Genomic DNA, 24,612 nt, shown 5'->3' with positions numbered 1-24,612 from the left:
ATGTTCATAATGAAGGAATCCTGCTTCTATATCCTGTTGAATATATTTATGAAAAGTTTTAAGAAATTTAAATGTAAAAAAAAAATAGAGGTCATCTTTGAACAAATTTCATTTTGTATAAATAAATAATTTTATCTTTTATCTTAGAATTTACAGTATTTTACTGTGTAGGTTATGTTGTTATTGTGTCTGATTTACTGGAAAAAGATGCCTCTCGCTTTATAAAATTCTTTGTAATACAGGATTATACTGTAGTATTTTAAACAATGGCCTAACATTTAAAATTGCTTTCAATATTTTCACAGATTGATAACTTGTTCTGCTTGGGGTCACCACTTTCTGTGTTTCTTGCGCTGAGATTTCGTGAACCAGAAGACCGTGTTCTTCCCCCTTCTCTTTGCCGACGTCTCTACAATATTTTCCACCCATCTGATCCTGTTGCTTACAGGTCAGTTCAGCACATACGTTAGCGTAATCTTTGCTGATTGTTAGTTGTTCTAATAGCATTGTTTTAGTTCATTTTGGTATCACTCACTATTCTGAGAGTAAAAATAACTCTTTATGCCCATTGTAGCTGCTTTACAATAACTGGTAATATGGAATTTAGCATATTGAGCTCAAGGCTGTTACGTCTTGTAGTCATGCCAGTGCATTTCATCATTCGGTGCTGTGATTGATATCACGGTAAAATATTACTGTTAGCGAGCTGTAGCATGTGGAACACTGGTTTGCTTCTCTGTTCAAGACCATAAAATGAAATCATTGTGGATGTATTTATGCATGCACTCTTGAAGAGTTGGAAGTTCATAATTTCTGTGGTAAAAATGCTGCTGGCATTTTGCATAAATGTATGGATACACTTTTTTCACTGAATTTTTCATTCATTGAATTGAATTGAATTGAATGGCAGGGGAGGGGGGGGGGGGGTGCCAACGAAGTAGTGGTGCAAAGGGCGGTAAAAACATGCCTGCAGTACAGACATGGCACCTTCCTATGCCGGTCTATTCATGGGCCACCCAGTATCCCAAACCCCGCATCTGATTCAGATTCATTGATGACATCTTCATGATCTGGACCAGTGGTGAGGACACCCCATCCACATTCTACCAAAACTTTAGTATCTTTTCTCCCATTCACTTCACATGGTCTTTCTCAGCCAACAAGCCACCTTTTTCAATGTCAACCATCACTTCACGGATGGCCCCATGATGAACAGTCTATCCCCAAATATGTCGAGAGTCTCACTGAGCTTCAGTCTGGAACCGCGTGACCGCTGCGGTCGCAGGTTTGAATCCTACCTCGGGCATGGATGTGTGTGATGTCCTTAGGTTAGTTAGGTTTAAGTAGTTCTAAGTTCTAGGGGACTGATGACCATAGATATTGAAAGTCCCATAGTGCTCAGAGCCAGCCAGTCTCGCTGAGATTTTCACAGACCGAAATTATCCTTCTCAGCTTATTCAGAAACCAATCTCCCTAGTCATCTACTATCCCCCACATACTCACTGACCAGCCACAAAGGACAGGCCCCCTTGTGATTCTCTACCACCCAGGACTGGAGCAACTGAATCAAATTCTTTGCCAGAGTTTTGACTACCTTTTCCATGCCCTGAAATGAAAAATATCCTTCCCACTATTCTCTCTACCCCTTCCCACAATGGTATTTTGACACCCACTCACTCAAGCAACGTCCTTGCCCATTCCTATTCCACCCTTACTGCCATGGTTCATATCCCTCTAATAGCCCTAGGTGCAAGACCTGCCTCATACATCTTCCCTACCACCTATTATTCCAGTTCTGTTACAGGCATATCATTCCCCATCAAAGACAGAGCCACTTGTGAAAGCAGCCAAGTGGTGTACCAACACACAGTGCGACATTCTACATGTGAATGACCACTAAAAAGCTGTATGTCCATATGAATGGCCACTCCCAAACTGTGGCCAATAGGCAGCTGGACCACTTAATTGCCAAGCATGCCACACAACACTGTGTGTTTGCTTTCAGTGATGCTAAAAGGGGAGGCAAGTCATACAGAGTAGGTATGAGGTACAGGAAAGTAATTTGCAAGTAACAGTGGCCTGAATTGTTAGCCAAATATCTACCAAGCTCTACAAAATTCATCATTTAAGAGATAATACATACATTTCTTATGCACCTAAAAGTCATGGATTGATGTGTTAATTTCATTATAAATTATCCATCTAGAAATTCTTGACACATACAACTACATAAACAATTATTTATTGGTGATCTTCAATTGCAAGCATCTAATTGATTACATGGGTTATAGCCACTCAGTGCTACTTGTATGGTTCTCAGTGGTGTATGTGTGTGTTTGTTTGTAAAGAAATAGTGATGAAATAGAAATAGAGATGAAATACAATAAATATACACTTGCTTACACTGATAACTATGTTTGAGTTGTACAGAAAATCAAAGAAGTTTACTATGTTGTAGGATTGTGGTACTTTATCACATTTTCAACAGAACCAAGTATTAAAATAATCATAATATTTTGATCACTGGATGTCATTACCTGTACAGAATGAATACAGAAGTGATCCAGATTCTGGACACTTGGCTCTTGCTCTCAAGCAAGGTGAACTCATGAAATATTTACAAAAAGAGTGTGTGTTAATTTTTGGAAAACATGAATTAAACAAAACCATACAAAACCATTAAAAATTTAGTAAAGGAGGTTGGAAGAACATTCCTTTACTTTATACTACCAGCAAGTGTGGAGCATTGTTCTTCACTGTCATACATCATTCACCTCGAGGTACATGTCTTGATGTAAAGGCTAATTGGCGATAAATAGGCAGTAGAAATTCCAGGACAGAAGCAATAACAAAAATGAGAAAAACAACAATTCACCTGTAACTGACTGATGCATTACAGATAGAAACACATCAACAGTAAAAAAGAAATTACTAGCTTCAGAGCTACTGTTTTTTTTTTCTGATGTAAGTACACACACACAAACTCACAGGCACCCAAATGCACCGGTGGGTATGGTAACTATTTTTGTGTTACAGAGAGGGGTCGGGAGAATGTGGGGAGAAATGCTAGTACAGTGTTTGGATAGACGAGAAATGGTGAAATGATATGGAAAATGACGGGAAAGGTGACCAGCAGATATTTAGACCAGGTGGTTTGCAAGAACAAAGAATATGCTGAGGGACCATTTCCGACTATATAATCTAGAAATCATGGTGCTTGGGGGCCATTTAATTGATGTGAATACTACAGCAGCTTTTGAAGTCATTTGTGTTATGGTATGCAGCATGCTCAGTAATTGGGTGGTAGAATTCCTTACTGCAGTAAGAGATGTAATAAAATGGAATACCTGCAGTCATCCGTACAATGTTATTTATGATATGGCTACCAGTTTTGGTGCTTCAATACGTCATCTTTAACTGACACTGAGGGATTTGATTCCAATTGTGTACACAATTCATCAGTGGCCAACATCTATGAACTGGTTTTCACAGACTACCTGTAACAATGTTGTTTTGTCTCCAACCACCGACTGACTGGAGAAACATTCAAAATAGAAATGGCTCTATTTTGAATGTTTCTCCAGTCATTTGAAGATTGTTACATATAAGCTTTCAACCAAAGTCTTTTCCAAGGGAAAAAAATAGTAATGTTCAACTGTGTGTTGTGTACAGGATGGTCCACTTTGTTCTGGCAGTGGCCATTCATCCTGATGGATAGCTGGTTATTAGTCATACCAATATAAAAAGCTGTGCAATGATTGCAGCAGAGCTAGTATATGACATAGCTCCTTTCACAGGTGACAGGACTGGAACAGGAAGTTTTGGTAGGTGCATTGGACAGGTCTTGCAGCTAGGACTTCCGCAGGAATACGATCTCTGTGGCAAGGGGTTGGAAATGGGAGTGGCATAGAGATGGATTATGTTGTTGTGGAGGTTGGGTATGCGACAGAACACTACTTCAGCATGGGTGGGAAGGATCTTGGGTAGGATGTCCCTAATTTCAGGGCATGATGACAGATGATCAAAGCCCTGATGAAGGGTGTGATTCAGTTGTTCCAGTCAGGGGTGGTACAGTATGATGAAAGGGGTGATTCTTTGTAGCTAGTACTTGAGGTTGGTGGGAGGATTTAGGGGTATGTGGGGATATGGCACAGGAAAGCTGTTTGTCTGTCCCATCAGAGGCTGAGCCACCAGTGAAAGCATGTCACCTGTGTCATTTCCATCTCTGCTGCAACCATTGCTCAGCTTTTTATATTGATATGACTACTAACCAGCTATCCATCAGGATGAATGGCCACTACCAGACTGTGGCCAAGAACAAAGTGGACCACCCTGTACACAACACTCAGTTGAACATAACATGCTTGATTTCAATGGCTACTTCACAACCCAGGCCATCAGGATCCTCCTTGCCACCATCAGCTTTTCTGAACTGCCCAGATGATAACTATCCTTACAACACACTCTCCACTCTTGAAATGGTTCAGATGGCTCTGAGCACTATGCGAGTTAACTTCTGAGGTCATCAGTCGTCTAGAACTTAGAACTAATTAAACCTAACTAACCTAAGGACATCACACACATCCATGCCCGAGGCAGGATTCGAACCTGCGACCATAGCAGTCGCCCGGCTCCAGACTGTAGCGCCTAGAACCACACGGCCACTCCGGCCAGCACTCTTGAAATCATACTGGCCTTAACCTACTGCTTCACACACTTCACCCAACTGCATCCCCTCCCTCTGTCCTGTCACTTCCTCACAATTTGCCTCCCCTCACCCTGATTGTGTACTGCTCCCTGCCAGTGCACTCACCAGTCTTTTCCCCTTCTCTGCTCCCCTCCTTTCTACTCCTTCCTCCTCCTCTCCCTCCTTCACAGCTTCCTGATGTTATGCCTGGTAGCCCTATTCTGCCACTTCAGTCCCTGGATGCTCCGCCAGGCAGTACTGATTCCTCTTCCCCCATATGTACCATGCTATCCCTCCCTCTCTGCTGCATTCCAGACTTTTGCTCCCATTCGATGTGTTTCAGTTGCATTCTGGCCGGAGTGTGTGCAGATAGTGGCCATGTGTGTAAGGTGAGCTTGTTGGTGTGAATGAATGTGCAGTTTTCATTTCTGAAGAAGGCTTTGGCTGAAAGCTTATATGTAGCAGTCTTTTTGTCAGTCTGTCTGTAACTCAATGCATCGTGTTTAGGTTAAGTATCAATCTATCCCTTTCATAATATTGCTGGTGTTCCAAGCTGGACCTCCCATTGCTTGATTAAATGTAATACTTAACATGAGAAAGAAATTTCTGAGAATTTGTGTCCGCAGTACAGCAGTGCATGGAAATGCATCATGAATCGGGGGGAAACTGTAAACTAAGATGGCTGAAGAATTTGAGATGTGGTGGTACAGAAGGGTGCTGAAAATTTAATGGACTTATATGAAATGAGGAGAATCTCTGTGGAATCAGTGATAAAGGAGTGTATGGAAAACACTATCCAAAAAAAAAAAGGGATTGGGTAGTACAGCATGTGTAAAGACAGCAGGAAATAATTTCCACATTATTAGAGGTGTGTCCATAGATAGCAAAAATTGTAGGAGAAAACAGAGTTGGGAATGTATATATCAAGAATTGAGGACGTTGTGTGCAAGTGCTACTCTGACAACAAGAATCCAAGCTTGTGCTCTGCCTCTAATGGCCTTGTAGCCAACAGGTTGTTAAGCCTTAATTTTTCTTTCAGTATATCCTCTGTTCTCATAATTACATTGGTTGCAATTTCTTGTAGTCATCTTATAACTCCTTTACCCATACTATCACTATTCCTCTCCTGTCATTTTCCATAGCTTTCCTCTTCTGTCCAAACCTTGTATTTACCTTTCTCTCTGTTTTCTCCTGCCACAGACAACATCTCTCTGTTTTTTGAATGTTTTCTTTTCAGTCCTCTCCTGCATTAATAAATTAACAATATGGCAAATTCTTAGCTATTAACTTATATCAAAATCAGTATTTAGCTTTTGGAGTACTGGCTATCCACATTATTGTACTGCACTAATCATTCTCAGATGAGGAATGAAAAGTTTAATCACCTTCAAACACTATAGAAATATTATGATATGCTTCAAACAAAGTTTATTTGGTATTTCCAATTTAATGTATATTAATATACTATTGAGATCGTCTTTTACTGGAACTTAGATGTTGTCCCTGGTCTAATAAGCTGTAACACTGTGTGCCATTAAATGTATTCATTATTATTTGTCACTATATTTTCAATGTAGAAAGTATATTGTTAGAAGGAAAGTGAAAGGACTAGAGGACATCTTGAAATCATTTTTCTCCACTTAAAAAGTTAAAAGGTATTACCATGAAAGCTGAAGACAGATGATCTCTGTTCACTGCTTTCTGTAGTTTGCTTTGATTTAGTTTTAAAATAATTGTAGTAATTGCTTTAAGATTTCTGAGTATCATGATAGTATTAACTAATACATATGTATATTTTAAAATTTTGCAGAATGGAGCCACTGTTAGTCCGCGAGTACAGTAAAGTGGCTCCACTGCAGATACATGCATACAGTTCAGCTGCAACAATGCCTTCATATGACGACTTGCTCCCTGAGCCACTAGTACCAGATGGTGCCATAACAACTGTACCATTAGCTCCCACGACTGCTGGTTCCATACAGCCAACATCAGGTGCTTCAAGTGACACAGTGAGTGCTAGTACAGACAATTCAGTCATAGGAGGGTGGAGTTTGTGGGGTCTCATGAGAAGCAGCTGGCAACCTCGTGATGGACCAGGATCTCCAATTCCTGATGCCACGAAAGGTGATAATCGCTAATCCTTCTTCAACAATCTTTTTTCTACTTGTTACGTCAGTAAGTAGGTTACAAAATTAAAATAGCTGACATGCCTAAATTTAATAGATTACATGACGGGGCAATGTGTTACCTTGTGTATATGAGGCATTCAAAACAGTGGTAGTGCAAGTAATCTGTAATAACAAATGAGACATCTAATATTTTACATAAGAAGTATATATAGGATGTCCCTTACACTTGCTGTAGCATAGTACTGGTCACTACGACAAAGAATGTCCTGTAAACACTTGTCCAGAAGCACTTATTCAGGTAAGATCCTTTCGATCATACACCACCTGACAAAAAAAAGTTTAGCACCCAGAAGACATCGTCAGATATCAAGGTAACTTCCTACACATACATACCATTGGTGGGTGTGCAATAGAGATGCAGTTATCTATGACATTAAGAACGGCCATCAGAGTGCATTAGTGTTGTTAGTATTTAGTGTTGTTACCGGACCTGATAGGATATAAGATGGGCATGGACAGTGTCAGATGTTGAGAGGTCACTGTGAAAGACACAGAGATGGACTAGGAAATCAACATCACAAGCCTAGGCTGTCATTAACATCACAACATAAACAGTGTGGAGTGGTAGCGTGACTGGGAAGAAGGGTCTACTAGTGAATGGCATTGCGTTGTGTTCAGTGATGAACCACGGTTCTGCACTACTCCAGATGACCGTCATCAACAAGTATGTCACTCACCTGGGGAGAAGTCCCATTCTTCCAAGGTTTTGGAAGGGCACAGCTGTTTTACCCTGATGTGATTGTGTGGGGAGCCACTGGGTATGACTTAAGGTCATGACTGCTAGTGGTAGAGAGGACTCTGATGACACAATGTTGCATCATGGACAACCTGTGTCCTCACGTTGTACCTCTCATATTATGGTATCGTGGTGCCATTTTCCGACAGGTTAATGCTTGTCCAGACATGGCATGTGTCTCTGTGTCTTGTTGAGGTAACTCCATAGGCCTCAAGATCCCCAGATCTGTCACCAATAGAGCATGTATGAAACCAGCTCGAACATCAACTTTGTCCCAATCCCATGCCAATATATCATGGACTAGTTATAACAGTTGTGGACCATCTTGCCTCAGCAGAACATACAAGATTTTTGACACCCTTCCTAATCAATTCAGTGCATGTATCCAGGGGGGGGGGGGGGGAGGGGGGGCACAATGTCATACTGATAAGTAAGCTCACATTTCCAGGTTCTTTGTAAATTTTACTCGATTCTCGAATCACTGAAATAACGTTACATATCTTGTCAACATGTGAGTGAAACTTCATTTCATTTCCTTCTCCCCTTCTTTGTGCCACACTTCTTTTTTCAGGCTATGTATGGTAGTCATTTATCTGTTGTCACTACAGGAGGTGCTGTATATTACCACTCATTGTTACAGATCCTTCAGCCTTCACCCCCAAAGAATCATTAACTTATGTGAATGCACACAGCTGCCCTTGGATTTTGTCAGATGTGAAAACACACTCCTCTAACATGTGCATGTTATTGACTTGTGTGAAATACGCCAGTGACTTTAAATACCCCCATATCCAGAATTAAAAGACACTTTGATCAGATACATTGGAATCAATGCTTCTGGATCTTTTCTTGACCAATGTCTTGGTCATTAAGCATTCATGTTAGGTACTGTTATACAAGGTGTAAAAAATGAAGAGATGTCGTGTCATTCATAAACCATGTCACTGTAATTATATAAGAGTAACATTCTCCAATAAAATAGGTGATTCGTCATGCCGATACACAACACCTGTTAGTTGGTCTGGTAAACTGTATTGCCCTATGAGTCTGTCACCGACAATTCCTGCTTACTTATTGATGCTAAAATGAACCTTGTGCCTTGCTTCCATGATCGCTTGAGAATTTGTGTCTGCCCATTTGTGGTTTTTGTGGTAAGTTGTCCCATTCAATGAACATATCTTCAGTATTCTATCATAGAACCCATTGGTAGAACTGTAACCTGGCATGGTGGTGTTAAGGTGTGAGAGTTTGTTTGCACTGTAAATGATTTGTATGCGGTAAATGCTTGTGGAGAGTTGATCATGGAAGAGCAAGGTTTCTGCCTTCAGCTGTTTCAAATCTTTGCACACTTCTTTCAGGATCATCTACTTGTTGCATAACTCACTCCTCCATATGTGGGATATAAATGGCAATGAGTCCTTGTTTTTATTAAGAAATATCCCATAGCAGCAAGTTGCTGGAACAGCCTGCGGAACATTTTTTTGAGTAGAATGCAGCACTGAGAATATCATTTGGCATTGTAACATGTGCTTTTCGATTAACACTGTTGGCATGTCATAGAAGAAGAATACTATAACTACAATTTTCTGCATATAATAGCAACTCCATTTCATTTTTTATGTCATATACACTTCATGGAATCAAAAGTGACCATACGTGGGGAGGCAAGGGGGAGGCTGTGGCTCTCAAGGAGAGGAAAAAAAGTGTAGTGTTGTCAGATGTTTTTCTTTCAAGAAAATGATTTAAAAGTCAGTATCATGCAGATTTTTAACAGGGTCAGAACTGTAGCTGTTTGTGGCTTCTTACAGGTTGCCATTTGTCTACCAAAATATTAAAAAGACTCCATACCAACGGGTGTACCATTACCCCCTCCCCCTTACAAACTACAATATGGGTACCCTTGCATACAATGATTAATTTTGTTATGATGCCAGCACAAAATCAGATTTACTAGTTAGAATGTCTGATCTAGGAGGCAGTTGTAAGTGTTATACCTGACAGCATCCATCACAATTTGAGGATTCAGTATAGCAACAAACACAACCAATAAAAACTGATCAATAAACATCAATAGAAATATAGCCACACCAGTGAGTGCTGACTGTTCATGACACAGGTGAAGTGACCTGTATCTCAAAAAGTGCAAGGGTTGGGATTTGTTTATAACTTATACAAAATAGATACATTTTCAAAGTTTCCTGATCTTCAGAGTAGACACCAGCATTATGTATAACCCATTGCCAGTGATGTCAAAGTCATAGGAAACCCTCAGCAACACCAGTTGTGTTGATAGTTCAAGTGCAGCAGTCTATTGTCTGACAAATCTTGGTAAAGTTATGAAGTGAATACCATGAAGTGCTTCCTTCATCTTAGGAATTGTACTGAAGTTACAAGTGCTGGGGGGTATTGTATGTGATACAGCACTTCCCAGCCACATCAATCAAACAAATCAGTCACAGCTTGTGCAATGTGTGTCCAAGCATGGACCTGAAAAATGATGGGTGGAGCCTGCAGAAATTGTCACCACTTCTTTCTCTAAGCTGGTCACAGGCTGTGTTCTAAAAATGAACACCTGAGGAAAATAAGCATCAACACTTTCTGCTCTTTACAAAACAATGCTTGGCTGCACACAGCACAAGTTGTGACTAATTGTTCAGTTCATGGGGCTGGGAAATGCTGAACCACCCACTACACTCCCTGGACTTAAGCCCTTGTGATTTCAGCTTGATTCCTGACATAAAGGCAGTACTTAATGGCATTCACTTCAGAACTGTTACAGAGGTTTGATGGACACTAGACCGCTTCACTCAAACTGTCGACACAACTGGCGCTGCTAAGGGTGTCCTAAGACTTCCATATTGCTGACAGTGGGTTATACACAATGCTGGTGATTGCTTTGAAGAACAGTAAAGCTTTGGAAAATTTGTCTGTTTTGTATATGTTGTAAATAAATATTTGCCACTATTAAAGTTCTAACCCTCATATTTATGAGCATATGTTTATAGGATCTTCTCTTCTAGCTATTTGCCAGTAATCCTCCCTTTAAGAATATATTACACATGTTTAAACACATTTCATAAGTACTGACAAGGGAATTTTAATCAGTTTTAAAATTACAGAAAAAGACTGTCTCTAAAACTTCAGTTAAAGCAGACACGTCTTCAGTTTAGAACAAACAGGATTACCAGGCCTTACATGTCTTGAAAAATAGATATAAGGTTAGAGTGAAAGATTCACCTGGGGATAGAATTTTAATTTAGTCAGAAGCTAGGCTGTAGGTTAGTCCCAACATTTTCAAAAGTTTTTTATTTTAGTTTGATTTGCCGGTGCAGGAGTACGAGAACAAATCTTGTATGTCGTGCAGTAATGATCCCCTGTGGTAAATACTCCCTACAGTTCAACACGTCTGGAGTAGGTCTTCTGTCAACAGAAAGAGATGCATCCTGAGTATATACATAATCATTTTTCTATGAATGAATAATGTAAGGGCAAGGCTGGAAATAAGAAACATCTGGAAGTCCGTATAGTGGATGATGACTTTCATTTCTGATTCTAGCATAGTTGCCTTTCCACAATATTTTTGATCTGTGTATTTCTTATATTAATGCTGTGGAGAGCTCAGCTGGTATGTGGGATGTCTCAAGATTATTCTTACAAATATTTACTTGTATGTCAGACAGCAACTAAACCTTCTGTCTTGGTTACATTAAACATGGTATTGCAACACAAACACAACATTAAGGGATTATTTACATCCATGTTTAACTGGTAGCATCAGTAGACAATCCCAGTTGTTACTATATTACAGAAGTGATATTTATCACTAATACCTAAACAAACTACTCAGTGACTAAATGAATCAAATCTTATGTGTGCAACATTTACATTAAGACTTGAGCAGCAGGAAAACATTATGGTATTCACTTATGTGGTAAGTTAACACTCATAAACACATAAGTAGATCAAACAAAGCAGAATTATTCAGGTGTAAATTTGATTTGAAGAGAGATTCCCAGTTTGTTAAGCTTTTAAGTTTTGTTCAGAGTGACTTCAGGGTCTTAAACCTAGTGTTTCCAGCAGTTTTTTTTTTAATCTCTCATTATTTCCATTACAATTTCACACACATTTTATGTATAGAATTTTGTGCAATTTTTAACTAGAAATTGTAAACATATTTCTGCTGCAGTAGTGGAAAATATACCAGCGTATTCTTTTCTTATTAGGTCACATCAAGTTACCACACCGTCTTGACTACCTCTTGCGGGAGACAAATCTGGGTGGCAGTTACTTGTCAGCACTTACATCTCATACTGCCTACTGGAGTAACTATGATGTTGCTTACTTTGTTTTAACGCGTCTGTTTCCACACCTTGAAGAGGAAGATGCTGATTTGGATCTAGACAGAATTCCTACATCGTATCCAGCAGAAGAGACGTAGTGTTCAAAGAGTCTTGTTGAAGATGACCTTGTAGACGTGTGCTGAAAATCAGCATGTTACTGTTCCTTTAATCTGTTATCTATTTCTTAAGATGCAGTCAGGCAGTGTAGAGATATTATTGTGGCCCTAACATGACACTGGTGATATCAGCCATTGGTTGCCCTACACTATAAGAATGTGATATTTATGATGATGGTGTGTACATTCATGTAAATATTTTTTTTTATTGAAGTTAATGTTCAGTGCTGTGGCCTTTACCTTTACTTCATACAATGAACTAATGACATTGTAGATCTGTTGCCACAATGTCATAAACAAAGATCCAAAGCTACTTAAAGAAGAAAATATATGAAATGGCCTCCATTAGCAATTTTTTGTGCATTAGGTATTGCACTGCCTAACCAAATTTACAAGTGTGTTGAACACACAAACATAACTTATTTTCATTGAGTCATTGTTACTTAGTATTTAGGATTTAATAAGTGGATCATGTTTAAATTAAGAAACTTACAAAGAATTGATCTTGTTGCAGCAATACTTTCTGGTTATGACATCTTAATTGTGATCTCATTATTTATGATGAATGTAGCACATGCCTAAATATTTTTTTTCTTAAATCCCTCATATAAATATTACTTAAAATTGCTTGCTTGGAGTTTATTGAAGCTATTCTAAGCAATATTGAATGGTTGTTTATTAAGAATATGATGTTATCTGAATGCTTATAAATGAAAAATAGATATGTTCTATACTTTGTTGTCTGTTATGCCATATTTAATGTGATGTTTCAGCTGGAGAGTACATTGGTGCTTCATAAATTCTGCATCAGGGTATGGCATCACAGGTTATAAATGTGAATATATTTTTGAAATGTGTGTGTAAATATCTGTAATTTGAAATTCACTACCAAGTGAACTTTCATTATGATGATTGACTTATTATGTATGTTCTGAGTCATTCACATTTTTATGTCTGTATATATGTGTATAATTAATTTCATTTCTTGTTTACTAGACAAGTAAAAGTATCATATATGATTTTTAAAAAATGTCATATTAGTTGACGTTAAATATTCCAATGAGACAAAACCAATTAAAAAAACTCTTAATTACATATTACATTTCAGTTTGATATTGGTGACATGTACCTTCAGTCATCTTCTGTTTCTCATATTACTTTGTAGATCAAAGGATAATAAGTTATTTGTTTCTCTTGCCATATAAGCAGATGACGTGAAGAGACTCTTTTTGCCTCACTTGTACTGCTTGTCTTCATGTCTTCAGTTGTACTCAGATGATCCTGAAGGGAATACATCTGTATGAAAGCAGCAATTTGACATTTATGCAGTTGTCTTTCTTATGATGCATATTTTGCAGTGAAATCTCTCTTTATTACATGTTCTTAATGATAAAATTGTATGCATCTTCTCTTTAAAATCCAAGCAGATTAAGTTGTTAGTGCCATTCAGAGATGACTGTATGCATAAACTATCAGAGAATGTAAAAGCATCTTGAGCAGTATTGTAGAGTTAATCAAACTCTGGTAATATTTAACTACAGTAGGTGGTTTACATTCTCTCTCTCTCTCTCTCTCTCTCTCTCTCTCTCTCTCTCTCTCTGTGTGTGTGTGTGTGTGTGTGTGTGTGTGTGTGTGTGTGTGTGTGTGTGTGTGTGTCCTCTCCCCCCAGCCCCCGCCCACATCTCACTCTCTCTTAATTATTCATTATTCGAGATTAAGTTTTCAAGTTGTTATTGATCTTCTTTTTGGTTTCAATGCACACACAGCTTCAAAAGCATAAATATGGAGGGAACAATACATGCCAAATGAAAAATGTCTTAAAAGTTCTTTGAACATAACAACTCGAGATGTATACAAGTTAAATGTAACAATGTTGAATTCCTTGCTTGTTGATCCAGTTTCAAGAATTTCTAGTCCCGAAACTGCTTCAGCACTATTGAGACGCCATTTATTTTATTTAATGAAAATGATACTGCAGCTTTTAAGCTCTGTGTTGTTATACTGCCAATAATTGCAATATGTACATGTGTGTAAAGAGTCGTCTGTGAAATTCAGTGCCTCAAAAAGGCATGGAAAAACTGTTGTAGATCTTGTGCAAATTAAGTTTTGAACTCTGACAATGAATGATTTTCCTTCTATTTTACACTATGCATACATTATAAATTGCTTAGTCAGGTGAAACACGTTTTTGTCATTACATATATTTCCAAATATGGAAGGTTGTTTTATTTTTATATGCAAGCTACATTTGTACATATTTTACTCTTTCCTTTCAGAAAGCTATTTTGCTGAGATCCCATGCTAAAGAGGGAATTATAAACTATTCTATGCATTCTTGTTTGTGTGTGAAGAATCCATCCAAAAAAACTAAAACTTAATTCTTAAAAATTTCGAAACATAAAATAAATAAGGTTAAATTAGTGCTTCATAGTAAGTTTATATTGTTGGAGGTAAAACTTGTGGCCAACAGTTTAAATCATTGTTTGCAGTTACAGAGTTGTTATTGCAGCTCTGCTTCATCCGTAAAGATAAAAATGTGGATGTCAACCACTACTAAGCAAAAACTTGCACAAAATTGTCCAAGTGATGTAAATCAGTATTTTAAGGGATCTAAAAAAACAGTTTGTAGAATTGTAGAAGGGTATAAGAAGAAAAGAGGCGCTGTTTGTTCACAGAGTTCAACAAAACAAGAAACTGTGATTTTATTTTTGTTATTATACTACAAAAAATAAATAAAGTATTGAAATTTTTATTCATTTTTTTGTGGAGGTATTGTTAATGATCGAGATTGCCAAATATTACTAGAAATAAACAGTATTTTACATGTTCACTCTCTCTTTTGAAACTTCTGCTCTACTGTTTGGATGCACTTGTGTGACTATAGCTGTAATTTAGACTTTTTAATTTGCAGAACTATGCAACACATAAGAATATTAGTTTGTATTTAGAAGTCAATAGAGCTATTATGAAGTAATGGGTTGTCATATAGTGATAAAAAATTAATGCATGGATAGTTTGTCCATTGTTGTAAACACTGTTCTTTACATAAAACAAAGGCCAGTGTGTGTGCCTGTGATATTGCTGTTTTTTTTGCAATGTCAATAATAAATATGAATTTCTCATTTTGTGATATGTGGTATAAAATAATTGAATTGCATACAATCCAGTTCACCCCCGTAGCTGAGTGATCATGCAACTGACTCAGGGCTCAGGGGCTCAGGTTCAATTTGTGGGTGGTGTTTTGTCATTATCATTTCATCATCATTGACTCACAAGTTACCGAAGTGGCATCAAATAAAAAGACTTGCACTAGGCTGCTGAGTGACCCGAATGGGGGTCTCCTGGTTAGTAATGCCATATGATCACTTCATTTCATATCCAATCCAGAGGAAACATACCACATTTAGGTAGGAAAATTTGATCTTACTTATTATGAAAAGCCTCACACACACACACACACACACACACACACACACACACACACACACACACACACACAGTACCCAGTGGTAGATTTTTTAGTGTGATCCATACTGTAAAGTGAAATGACAGCTGTAGAAAGCTCAGATCATTACAGCCTTTAAAAATAGTCACATGTGATAGAAGAGAGAGACTATCAAGTAAAACAGAAGAGAATGGTAAAGCGTGATCACAGGGTAATCATCTCACCTAATGGCAAAACAGCATGAGAGGCAGTTAAATGAGATTCAGGCGGGAAGGACGTACATGTAGAAGAATTGAAGGTAAGGTGAGAGAAAGTATGAAGAGTGAATACTGGACAAAATCAAAAGAATAGACACTGACACTGAGTTGGGAGCTGGTGATTGTGATTGTTGCCAATCCTCAGTAACCATACATGCTTTAGCATCTAGCATGTAGTATGACAGTGGAATGTTGTGTGTCACAGGAAACGTGGTTCTTGGCTTAACTGCCTAGGTCACGAAGATGGTGTATAAATTTGACCACAATATGTGCTGTGTTGATGGAATGGATGGCTTTTGAAATGAAACAGTTACTAGCAGGCCAACTAGGGGTCATTTACTGTGCTCCAGTTGTATGATGTTTGTCTTCGGATTCCAATTCCTCAAATAAAAACACTTGCAACACAACAGGTTTACTGTCTGGGAACAACTACAACCACTCCTCCAAAGTGAGCTTTGGATAGTTTGTTGAGATTTTTAGCACAGAAAGTGCTTCAACTGTAACAGAATAGCATTTCAGAACCAAAATGTGACTAGATAAGGTGGCTTCCTTCTGTATACAAAAACTTGTCTAGCATAGCAAGCACACTGAAATTAGTTAGTCATCTGCAAATTGGGAGATTGTAATTAGAGACAATTACCAAGTGTCAGATTATCTGAATTCAGACTGCAGAAGTACTAGATGAAATCCAGTATCTACAGGACTTCATCAGCTTTTAAATACAGCGTGTGCATTTGCTCACCTGGTATTCATCCTTCAGTAACTTCTTTGTCAGATGATGATGATGGTGGTGGTGGTGTGAAAGTGTCTAACAAACATGTGTTGAATAACAAACATCACAGTCCAGTAATTAATATTCCAATTCTTCATTTTTTATTTATGATCAGTAGTCCTTACCTGATTATCACCTTTCTCACACATAACAGTCTAACTACTTGAACGAGGTAGGAAAACTATACTCATAGGCAGCATATCACAAAGTTCCCTAGTAACACAATAATACCATCTACTTCTCTTTCATGTGACTGTGTCACTCATCGTTGCAGGATACGCATCGTTATTAATAGATTTGGCATGATTAATTAAGGGGTGGCCAGATTCCCCTCCCATTACATCCACATTACACCCCTCCCCCCCCCCCCCCTCCTGTCCTGGTGCAGAGCATGTGTACACCAACTGTCTGCACGTAGTGTTATTCGTGTGGAAAAGAGTGAATATTCTTTTTCTAAATGTTTGTGAAATGTGTTACTAAAATGTGACTTGGATATGAGCCCAGTAGTCACCTAGTGGGATGTGGGAAATTGCCTAAAATCCACAGCCAGGTTGGCTGGCTCACCGACCTCATCGGTAATTGCCTGGGTGGATTTGATCCAGGGCAGCACACCTCCCTATCCCGGAAGCGGTGCCTTAACATGCACGGCTATTTGGGCACACTAAGACCATATGTGCACAGTTTCTTATAGACTGAATGGATTCACATTTTAGGCAGTCTGGCACAGATTGACTAATATCCGTGACTTTTACTTTTTAGAATATGATGCTGAACTTTCTCAGAGTAAAAATACAGTTTAACCAATTATATGAGGTTTGCATAATGAAAATTATTTTCCAACTGACTGATGATGGCACAGAAATGTTGGTAATTTGGCTGACATATAACATGGTGTTTATGTCCTGACAGCTAAATGGAGACTCATTCAGATAGATGTTTTCATTTTAACTACTTAGTGCAGACTTCCTGTCGTCGTATATCTTACCTATTTATAGATGTGCATAATATTATAAATTAAAATGTGTTATTACATTTTAAATATTGACATAAAAGACTGCAAAATTACAGAATGCAAAGGTGTAATAGGCGAAGTACCAAATTAGTTTTCTGGATAACTAGAACATAGCAAAAATAATACATACTACTATATGGTAGTAATTTCTAGTTATGCTGGCATTTCCAAAGCCCAACAAAAAATTTAAAGAAAGTAACATTTTCCAATTTAAATAATTAATAAACTAACAAGTTATACTCCTGAAAGTAGAAATTTTTGAAATCAGAAAAATCTGGGCTACAAAACTATGGTATTAAATTTGCAAATAATCACTTTAAGATTCAAAATTATAAGGTTTTTGGAAAAAGTAAAACATTTGTTGAAAAGAGGAGAATGAGGGCTTTTAAATGAGGTATGTTACTTTTGCAGTAAACAGCTATTTGCTCGCTGAAAATTAGATCTCCATGTATTTTATACGAACAGCAAATCATGAATATTCCTTAAAATAAAATATTTCAATAACAACCAAATATACTGTTGTTATCATAGATCTGAAAACTACGTGTGAATAATAAATTTTACTGAAATAAAGCATGAATAAGTAGGTAGTTATTTTTTGTACTTATTGTATGTATGCTACTAACAAAACTGAATAAATAAAGGAAGAAAGATTATATTGATATCAGGAGTGGTGAAGGGACAAGTAGGGCAAACCCAACTATGTCTGTTACAAAAAAGGCTGTTGTTTCATACAGAGACCTAAGGTACAATGCCACCAGAGAATTAAACGAAATGGGAAGAGGGTAATGTAATTTATGTGAATACTATAAAGGAGGTGGGGTAGGGACAATGAAAAGCTCAAGAACACAGCCAAATATATGTTTAATTCATTATTTCTGCATGAATATGTAACAGCTGGAGGCATCCACTTCTGCTACATATCGCTAATCCCATGTACAGTTTCACATGTCAGCACTATGGGCACAAGAGGACAAATTATCCCAAACCTCATTAAGTGTCCTTATTTGTGAAGAGTTAAAGAATCTTCTGTTCTTTTTTCATTTTCCTAGGCTAGAAGAGTAAGTGATAATAGTGTTTTAAATTTTCCCTTAATAATCTTTGAGTGTTCTTTTTAACCATACACATACTGTTTTTAATGTTCCTGATATGAAAATAGGCACACTATTTAACGTTTAAAGAATCAGTAATATTTCTGAGCCTACATTTTGATGAAAATCTCACCTTATTGTCATTCTTGAAGGCCTAAATGCTAGGCCTCTCAAAGCTCTTGATATTTTGAAATGCAATAATTATATGGCCTCAGGAGCACGTAGAAACTGTTCTACCTTTATCAAAGCTAGGTACAATCCTGGCTCACCTATGGATAGTGTATTGTTTTTAGAGACCATAATTTTAAAAGTGTTGGAGCATGATATTAGGCTGTCCACTGAAGCATTTTGGACAGTCTGTATTACTGAAACTGGTGAAATGCCTCTGTTTAACAAATAGGAATTTTATTCACTTTAATAGTGCTTAAAAGCATTTTTTAAAAGAAACAGATTTAAAATTATAATCAGAAAGCACCCTCTAAATATCAAAGTTACAATTTATTCAGAGGCAGAAAGAAACAAGTTTTGACTGTATGAGCTTTGGGCAGAGAAACTTGCCGCTCCCTTTTGACATGGCCGTAGTTACGACCACTTACAACAGCTTCTGAAAGACTACAATGGTGCAAATCTGCAACACATCAGATAACTTTAAACTAAGAGTTTTAACAATTTACACAAGCACACAAACTATGCACCCCCCATAGGAGGGAGGGAAATGGTACAAAACACCAACAATTACAATATTAACATTGCCACCGAAGGTGCAACTTGATTTTAACTTCTAAGAAAAGTCTTATGGAGAAAGGGTGGCAACTTTATATACTAAAATGATCATTTAAATAAAAGCCCCTGAAATGCAATCTTATATAAAATTCTACAAGGTTGGCCAAACAAGAGTTAAGATGCTCTACAGTATACAGATACCGCCTCTCAAGATCGTAGGCAATAATATCAAAGTATCCAAAGATCAAAACATATTTCAGGTATTAGGCCATTACACTCCAAGCAATAAATTCGTTAACACACCAAGTCCAACAAACATGACAGAGGTAGCTACTAATGTACGGTAGATTGATACGGAGATTACCGAACAACCCGAACCGCAGGTTGCTCTAACCCACCCCTACTCCACAAGGGAAAAACGGACCACACAATTTACAACAACCACCTTCCTGTGGGTGGGCAAACGGAGAAGAATGGTGGAACGACCCCAAAGCAAAATGGCTGGTGACCTCACCAAGAAAACAAGTAGAATATAATGAGAGTAAATCAAACAACATATCACCAATCACTTAACTTCTAATAAACTGCGATTTCTCGAGAAGACCTGGCGCAGCACCCCCAAATCGTTCTCCCGAACTGTCCGCTGCCAGCCGCATCAACAGACGCAGGAAGGCACGCCGATGTGGGACAGCTCGCACCGGCCAGACTGATGTCGTGGATTGAGTCCTGCTGTTCTCGTGTCGACCGTGAAGTCACTACCCTTCGCTATACACCGCGACCCACTGGACTCACGTGGTGACCTCACATGCGCCAATGCTCAAGACGGACAAGTCATCTTGTGTCTCAGTGCGCGACGGACCAACCGATCAATCCAACTACCAACGGCCATTGCCTGAGCAAACTCAAGCAGACTGGCGGCCTAACGCGCAGACTCAGATGCAGGAACTAAGCCCCGACCGGGCGACCACTCGCTGAGTTCTCTTACTGGCGGGGAGGAAAGACTCTCATTTGCCGGCTTTAAAGGTTGATCCGAACGACAGACATAGTAGCACTCTGAACGACAGACAGACACTAACTGCCTAACAAATGCGGATGAGAGACAGACCCAGACTGACCGACTGGCATGCTCATAACGCCCCTTAAATGCACTTGAACAGGCCCCCTTTCCCATCAGAGGGAGACACCAAAGCTGTGATTGCCACTGCCAGAAACGGACGGCGACTGCTTCACACTACGAGCTGCGGCACGCTCTTCAAAACAGCAATTTTTACCATGGCTCATTCTTATGGTGTGATAAATGTACAAATCTAAATTCATGAACATAACATACCAGTGCTTACTCAACCTTTTCAGTAACTGTTGAACAGTTGTTAGTATGCAAGAATACTCTTTGGGTTTCTTCGAAAAGATTTTCTTTTAGGAATGGTTGTGGCAAATACTAATGTCTGATTAAAACCCACCAGAATTATTTTAGACTTGACAACATTCAAAAAAATAATACACTCCCAATATAATTTTAGCTTGATTTTTTTGTCGTTATAGAGAAACACCATGATTTCATCATAGTGTGCACTAATGGATCAAGACAAAAGGCCACCAGTGCTCTTCAGTAATTTTCCACCAGTTTCTCATCAGGATTCAATTTCTCAACTCATTTGCTGTTGAGTTATATGTGATCATGGGTCACTGGAGTAGCTGATATGTCATCAAGGGAAGAAATATATCATCTGCTGTAATTCCTTGAGTGTTTTCCCAGCACTAGAGCTAATGTTTGCACGAGCGAAGAGTGTTGCGCAGCACATTTTACAATCGAGCAACAAATCAGAAGTAGAGTTAAGTGAGAAACTGTGTTCTGTGTTACTTGACAAAAAGTGAAATTTATGTATTGTCTCAACTTTAGCCCAAACTTGTAGACTGTAGGTTTTACTGTCTTACAGAAATGCTGACATATCCTTTTTCAATGTGGCAACTAGCCATACATACATTTCTGCTATGTTACGTAAGATCATTCTCTGCTACGTTACTCACCTTTTACTGCAAGTTTTAGAACTGATAGGTGAACTTTTGGGAGAGTAGTTGTCACATGCCTGACAGCATATCATCCTTATCACCAGTTGTAATGCTGAATGTCTATTCTGAATTGCATGTGTTCTGTGAATGAAGCATTTCTAACAAAATTCCAAAAACTGAATTTCCTGATTGTGGGCAAGTCTGCAAGCTGTTCACCACCTACAAACCTTTTCACATGAAGATTCTAAAATGAGACCTTACAAATAGTTTCTGATCCAATCGCAGGAATTCAGTGCTAGGAACTTTGAGCATAATTTTTGATCATTCTCTGAACACCTAACTGTGTTTATTGTGTACTGATTGTTGCTATATATCACAACCAGCTTTCGTCCTCATTTATGCTGAAACTTAACAATCCAGCAGAAGACATGTTCTGCTCATTTTTTGAATTCAAAAACAGAAACTTATTATTTGGACAATTACTGAAATTGTTTGCCACAACAGGATTGATTTATTTATTTATTAATCCATGTGTGTTACAGATGTCAGATAAAATCCGTTAACATATATTACATTACCTATCTGCTATCTACCTAGTAGATAGTGTCAGAACTTCCATGCAGCTTTTTGCGGATGATGCTGTAGTATACAGAAAAGTTGCAGCATTAGAAAATTGCAGCGAAATGCAGGAAGATCTGCAGTAAATAGGCACTTGATGCAGGGAGCGGCAACTGACCCTTAACATAGACAAATGTAATGTATTGCGAATACATAGAAAGAAGGATCCTTTATTGTATGATTATATGATAGCGGAACAAACACTGGTAGCAGTTACTTCTGTAAAATATCTGGGAGTATGTGTGCGGAACAATTTGATGTGGAATGATCATATAAAATTAATTGTTGGTAAGGCGGGTGCCATGTCGAGATTCATTGGAAGAATCCTTAGAAAATGTAGTCCATCAACAAAGGAGGTGGCTTACAAAATGCTCATTCGACCTATACTTGAGTATTGCTCATCAGTGTGGGATCCGTACCAGGTCGGGTTGACAGAGGAGATAGAGAAGATCCAAAGAAGAGCGGCGCATTTCGTCGCAGTGTTATTTGGTAAGTGTGATATCATTACGGAGATGTTTAGCAAACTCAAGTGGCAGACTCTGCAAGAGAGGCGCTCTGCATCGCGGTGTAGCTTGCTGTCCAGGTTTCGAGAGGGTGCGTTTCTGGATGAGGTATCGAGTATATTGCTTCCCCCTACTTATACCTCCCGAGGAGATCACGAATGTAAAATTAGAGAGATTCGAGTGCGCACTGAGGCTTTCAGGCAGTCGTTCTTCCCGCGAACCATACGCGACTGGAATAGGAAAGGGAGGTTATGACACTGGCACATAAAGTGCCCTCCGCCACACACCGTTGGGTGGCTTTCAGAGTATAGATGTAGATTGTATTGTAATACATTTCAACAGATTGACTAAGTTAGCTTCAGTGACTAGATGATATTTTGTATTTATACATAGCCAGCAAGATGTGAAATTTGCTTTACGGGATTTCAATGTCTGTGTAAAATAAGTTAACTGCTATTATTATTATTATTATTGCTTCATTTCAGATACTACAGTCTACTTCAGAAGCTTAATGTTCTGATGGTTTTTGTCTGTAGTCTCTCTTCTTACATTGCACATAGCTTTTATCTTTCTTGATGCACCTACAATGTAACTATCATTTGAAATACTTTTTGCTTCTTTTACCCTTTGTTTAAAATTTCCTTATTGCTTTTGTAATAAGCAACAAACTCTGCTGATGAATTCTATCTGGGCATTTTGTGAAGCAATTTTTTTCTCTGCAGAAATTTTTGTATTCCCTTTCGTGACCCAGTTATTTTTGAAATTTCTCCTAATGATTGTTGTTATTATTATTATTATTATTATTATTATTATTATTATTATTAAGTTAGGGAAAAGCACATTGTAGAATAATATTGATTACCATATCACTTGTCACAATATGTCACACTAGTTACTTGATGATAATTTTTTGATCTTGTGTTTTTTGCCCTCTTCAAGCCGTTCCTTATCAACCTTTATCTTTTTCTCTCTTATGGTGTGTATGAGTACATGCCTGTGTAATACAGAATGGTTATATTGTGCCCATCCTTTGCCCTTTTAATGATGGTTGCTTTAAGCTTCTTAAGCTTTCTCAGCTTAACATTTCTCTTTTATACACCTATGTAATGTTCTATGCCATAACTTGTTTCGTAATTGTGGTAGCGTAACTGACAATACTTATGCCACTGTCTCATTTACATCTGTGTCACTGCTCCATTTATACTTTCACTACTGCCCCATCCCTAACTTTGGTTTGCTGCAGAATCCTTGAGCTTGTTCTCAGTTTGAATATAACACATTGTCTTGGGACCAAGAAGCTTATGTCAATGAATCAGCACTGTTTTAGAAAGCATCACTCTGGCAAAACTCATCTTGCCCTTTCCTCACATAATATACTGTGAAGTATGGATGAAGGGCAACAAGCAGATTCCAGATTTCCAGGAAACGGTTGATATGGTGCCCACTTGTAACTATGTGTATTTAGGAGCGTTATGCATATTTAGGTGAGCTAATCAGCCACCCAGTATTGGTACGAGGTAAGTTGAGTTCGTTATGTGGTTGAATGCTAACGGGCCCAGATCTCATGGTGCACCATGCCAGTTCCGGCTGGGTGACTGGTGCAAGTGAGTCCAGGTACAAAAGCTAGCAGCGTCATCAGAAATAGGGAAAATTCCGGTACAGGTAATATTGATGACTGTTATTTGCACGGCCTTTGTGCAGGGCGCAATGCTCCAAAAATCGCAGGATGTCAGACAAGCTGAAAGACGGCTAAGTTACAAGCTCGTTCGGATTTGACAATAATTCACATCAAATATTAATGGAAATCGGAATATATTTGTGATCCCAGAAAAATGAGGCACATCCAGTGACATAACGATATCCAAATATCTTTAAAACTATAGAAGTTAGAATCTCACAGTGAATTAATATTTTCACAGTGACCCTCTGAATTAACAACTTTTAATCACTTTGTGATTTCAACTCACATTATCTCAGCTGATAGCTTGCACTATAGCTATCATGCCTGAAAGCTGCATATCTGTATCTATTTTAATTATTGATTTATGATGTCTTTTATATCCATTTCATTATGCAAACATTTGTAAGAACATTGTATCCACCACAATTACAC

The 24,612-nt window shown here is 38.2% G+C and overlaps 1 protein-coding gene across 2 annotated transcripts in view; it reads left to right on the top strand.

Moving 5' to 3' along the window:
• The window catches only part of LOC126204428 (phospholipase DDHD1-like), a 211,003-nt gene extending 196,185 nt beyond the window's left edge, over positions 1-14,818 (top strand). For both annotated transcript variants that reach the window (XM_049938818.1, XM_049938817.1), the window contains 3 exons: positions 306-448; positions 6,498-6,811; positions 11,836-14,818. In XM_049938818.1, the coding sequence (XP_049794775.1) occupies positions 306-448; positions 6,498-6,811; positions 11,836-12,050 (672 nt within the window). In that variant the 3' untranslated portion in view covers positions 12,051-14,818. The remainder of the gene's footprint in view (positions 1-305; positions 449-6,497; positions 6,812-11,835) is intronic.
• Positions 14,819-24,612: the final 9,794 nt, after the last annotated feature.

The sequence above is a fragment of the Schistocerca nitens genome, chromosome 9 (assembly GCF_023898315.1).
Source record: "Schistocerca nitens isolate TAMUIC-IGC-003100 chromosome 9, iqSchNite1.1, whole genome shotgun sequence".
NCBI classification, from domain to species: Eukaryota; Metazoa; Arthropoda; class Insecta; order Orthoptera; family Acrididae; genus Schistocerca; species Schistocerca nitens.
Note: the sequence above shows the minus strand (reverse complement) of the source record. Positions and strands in the feature narration are given on the sequence as shown.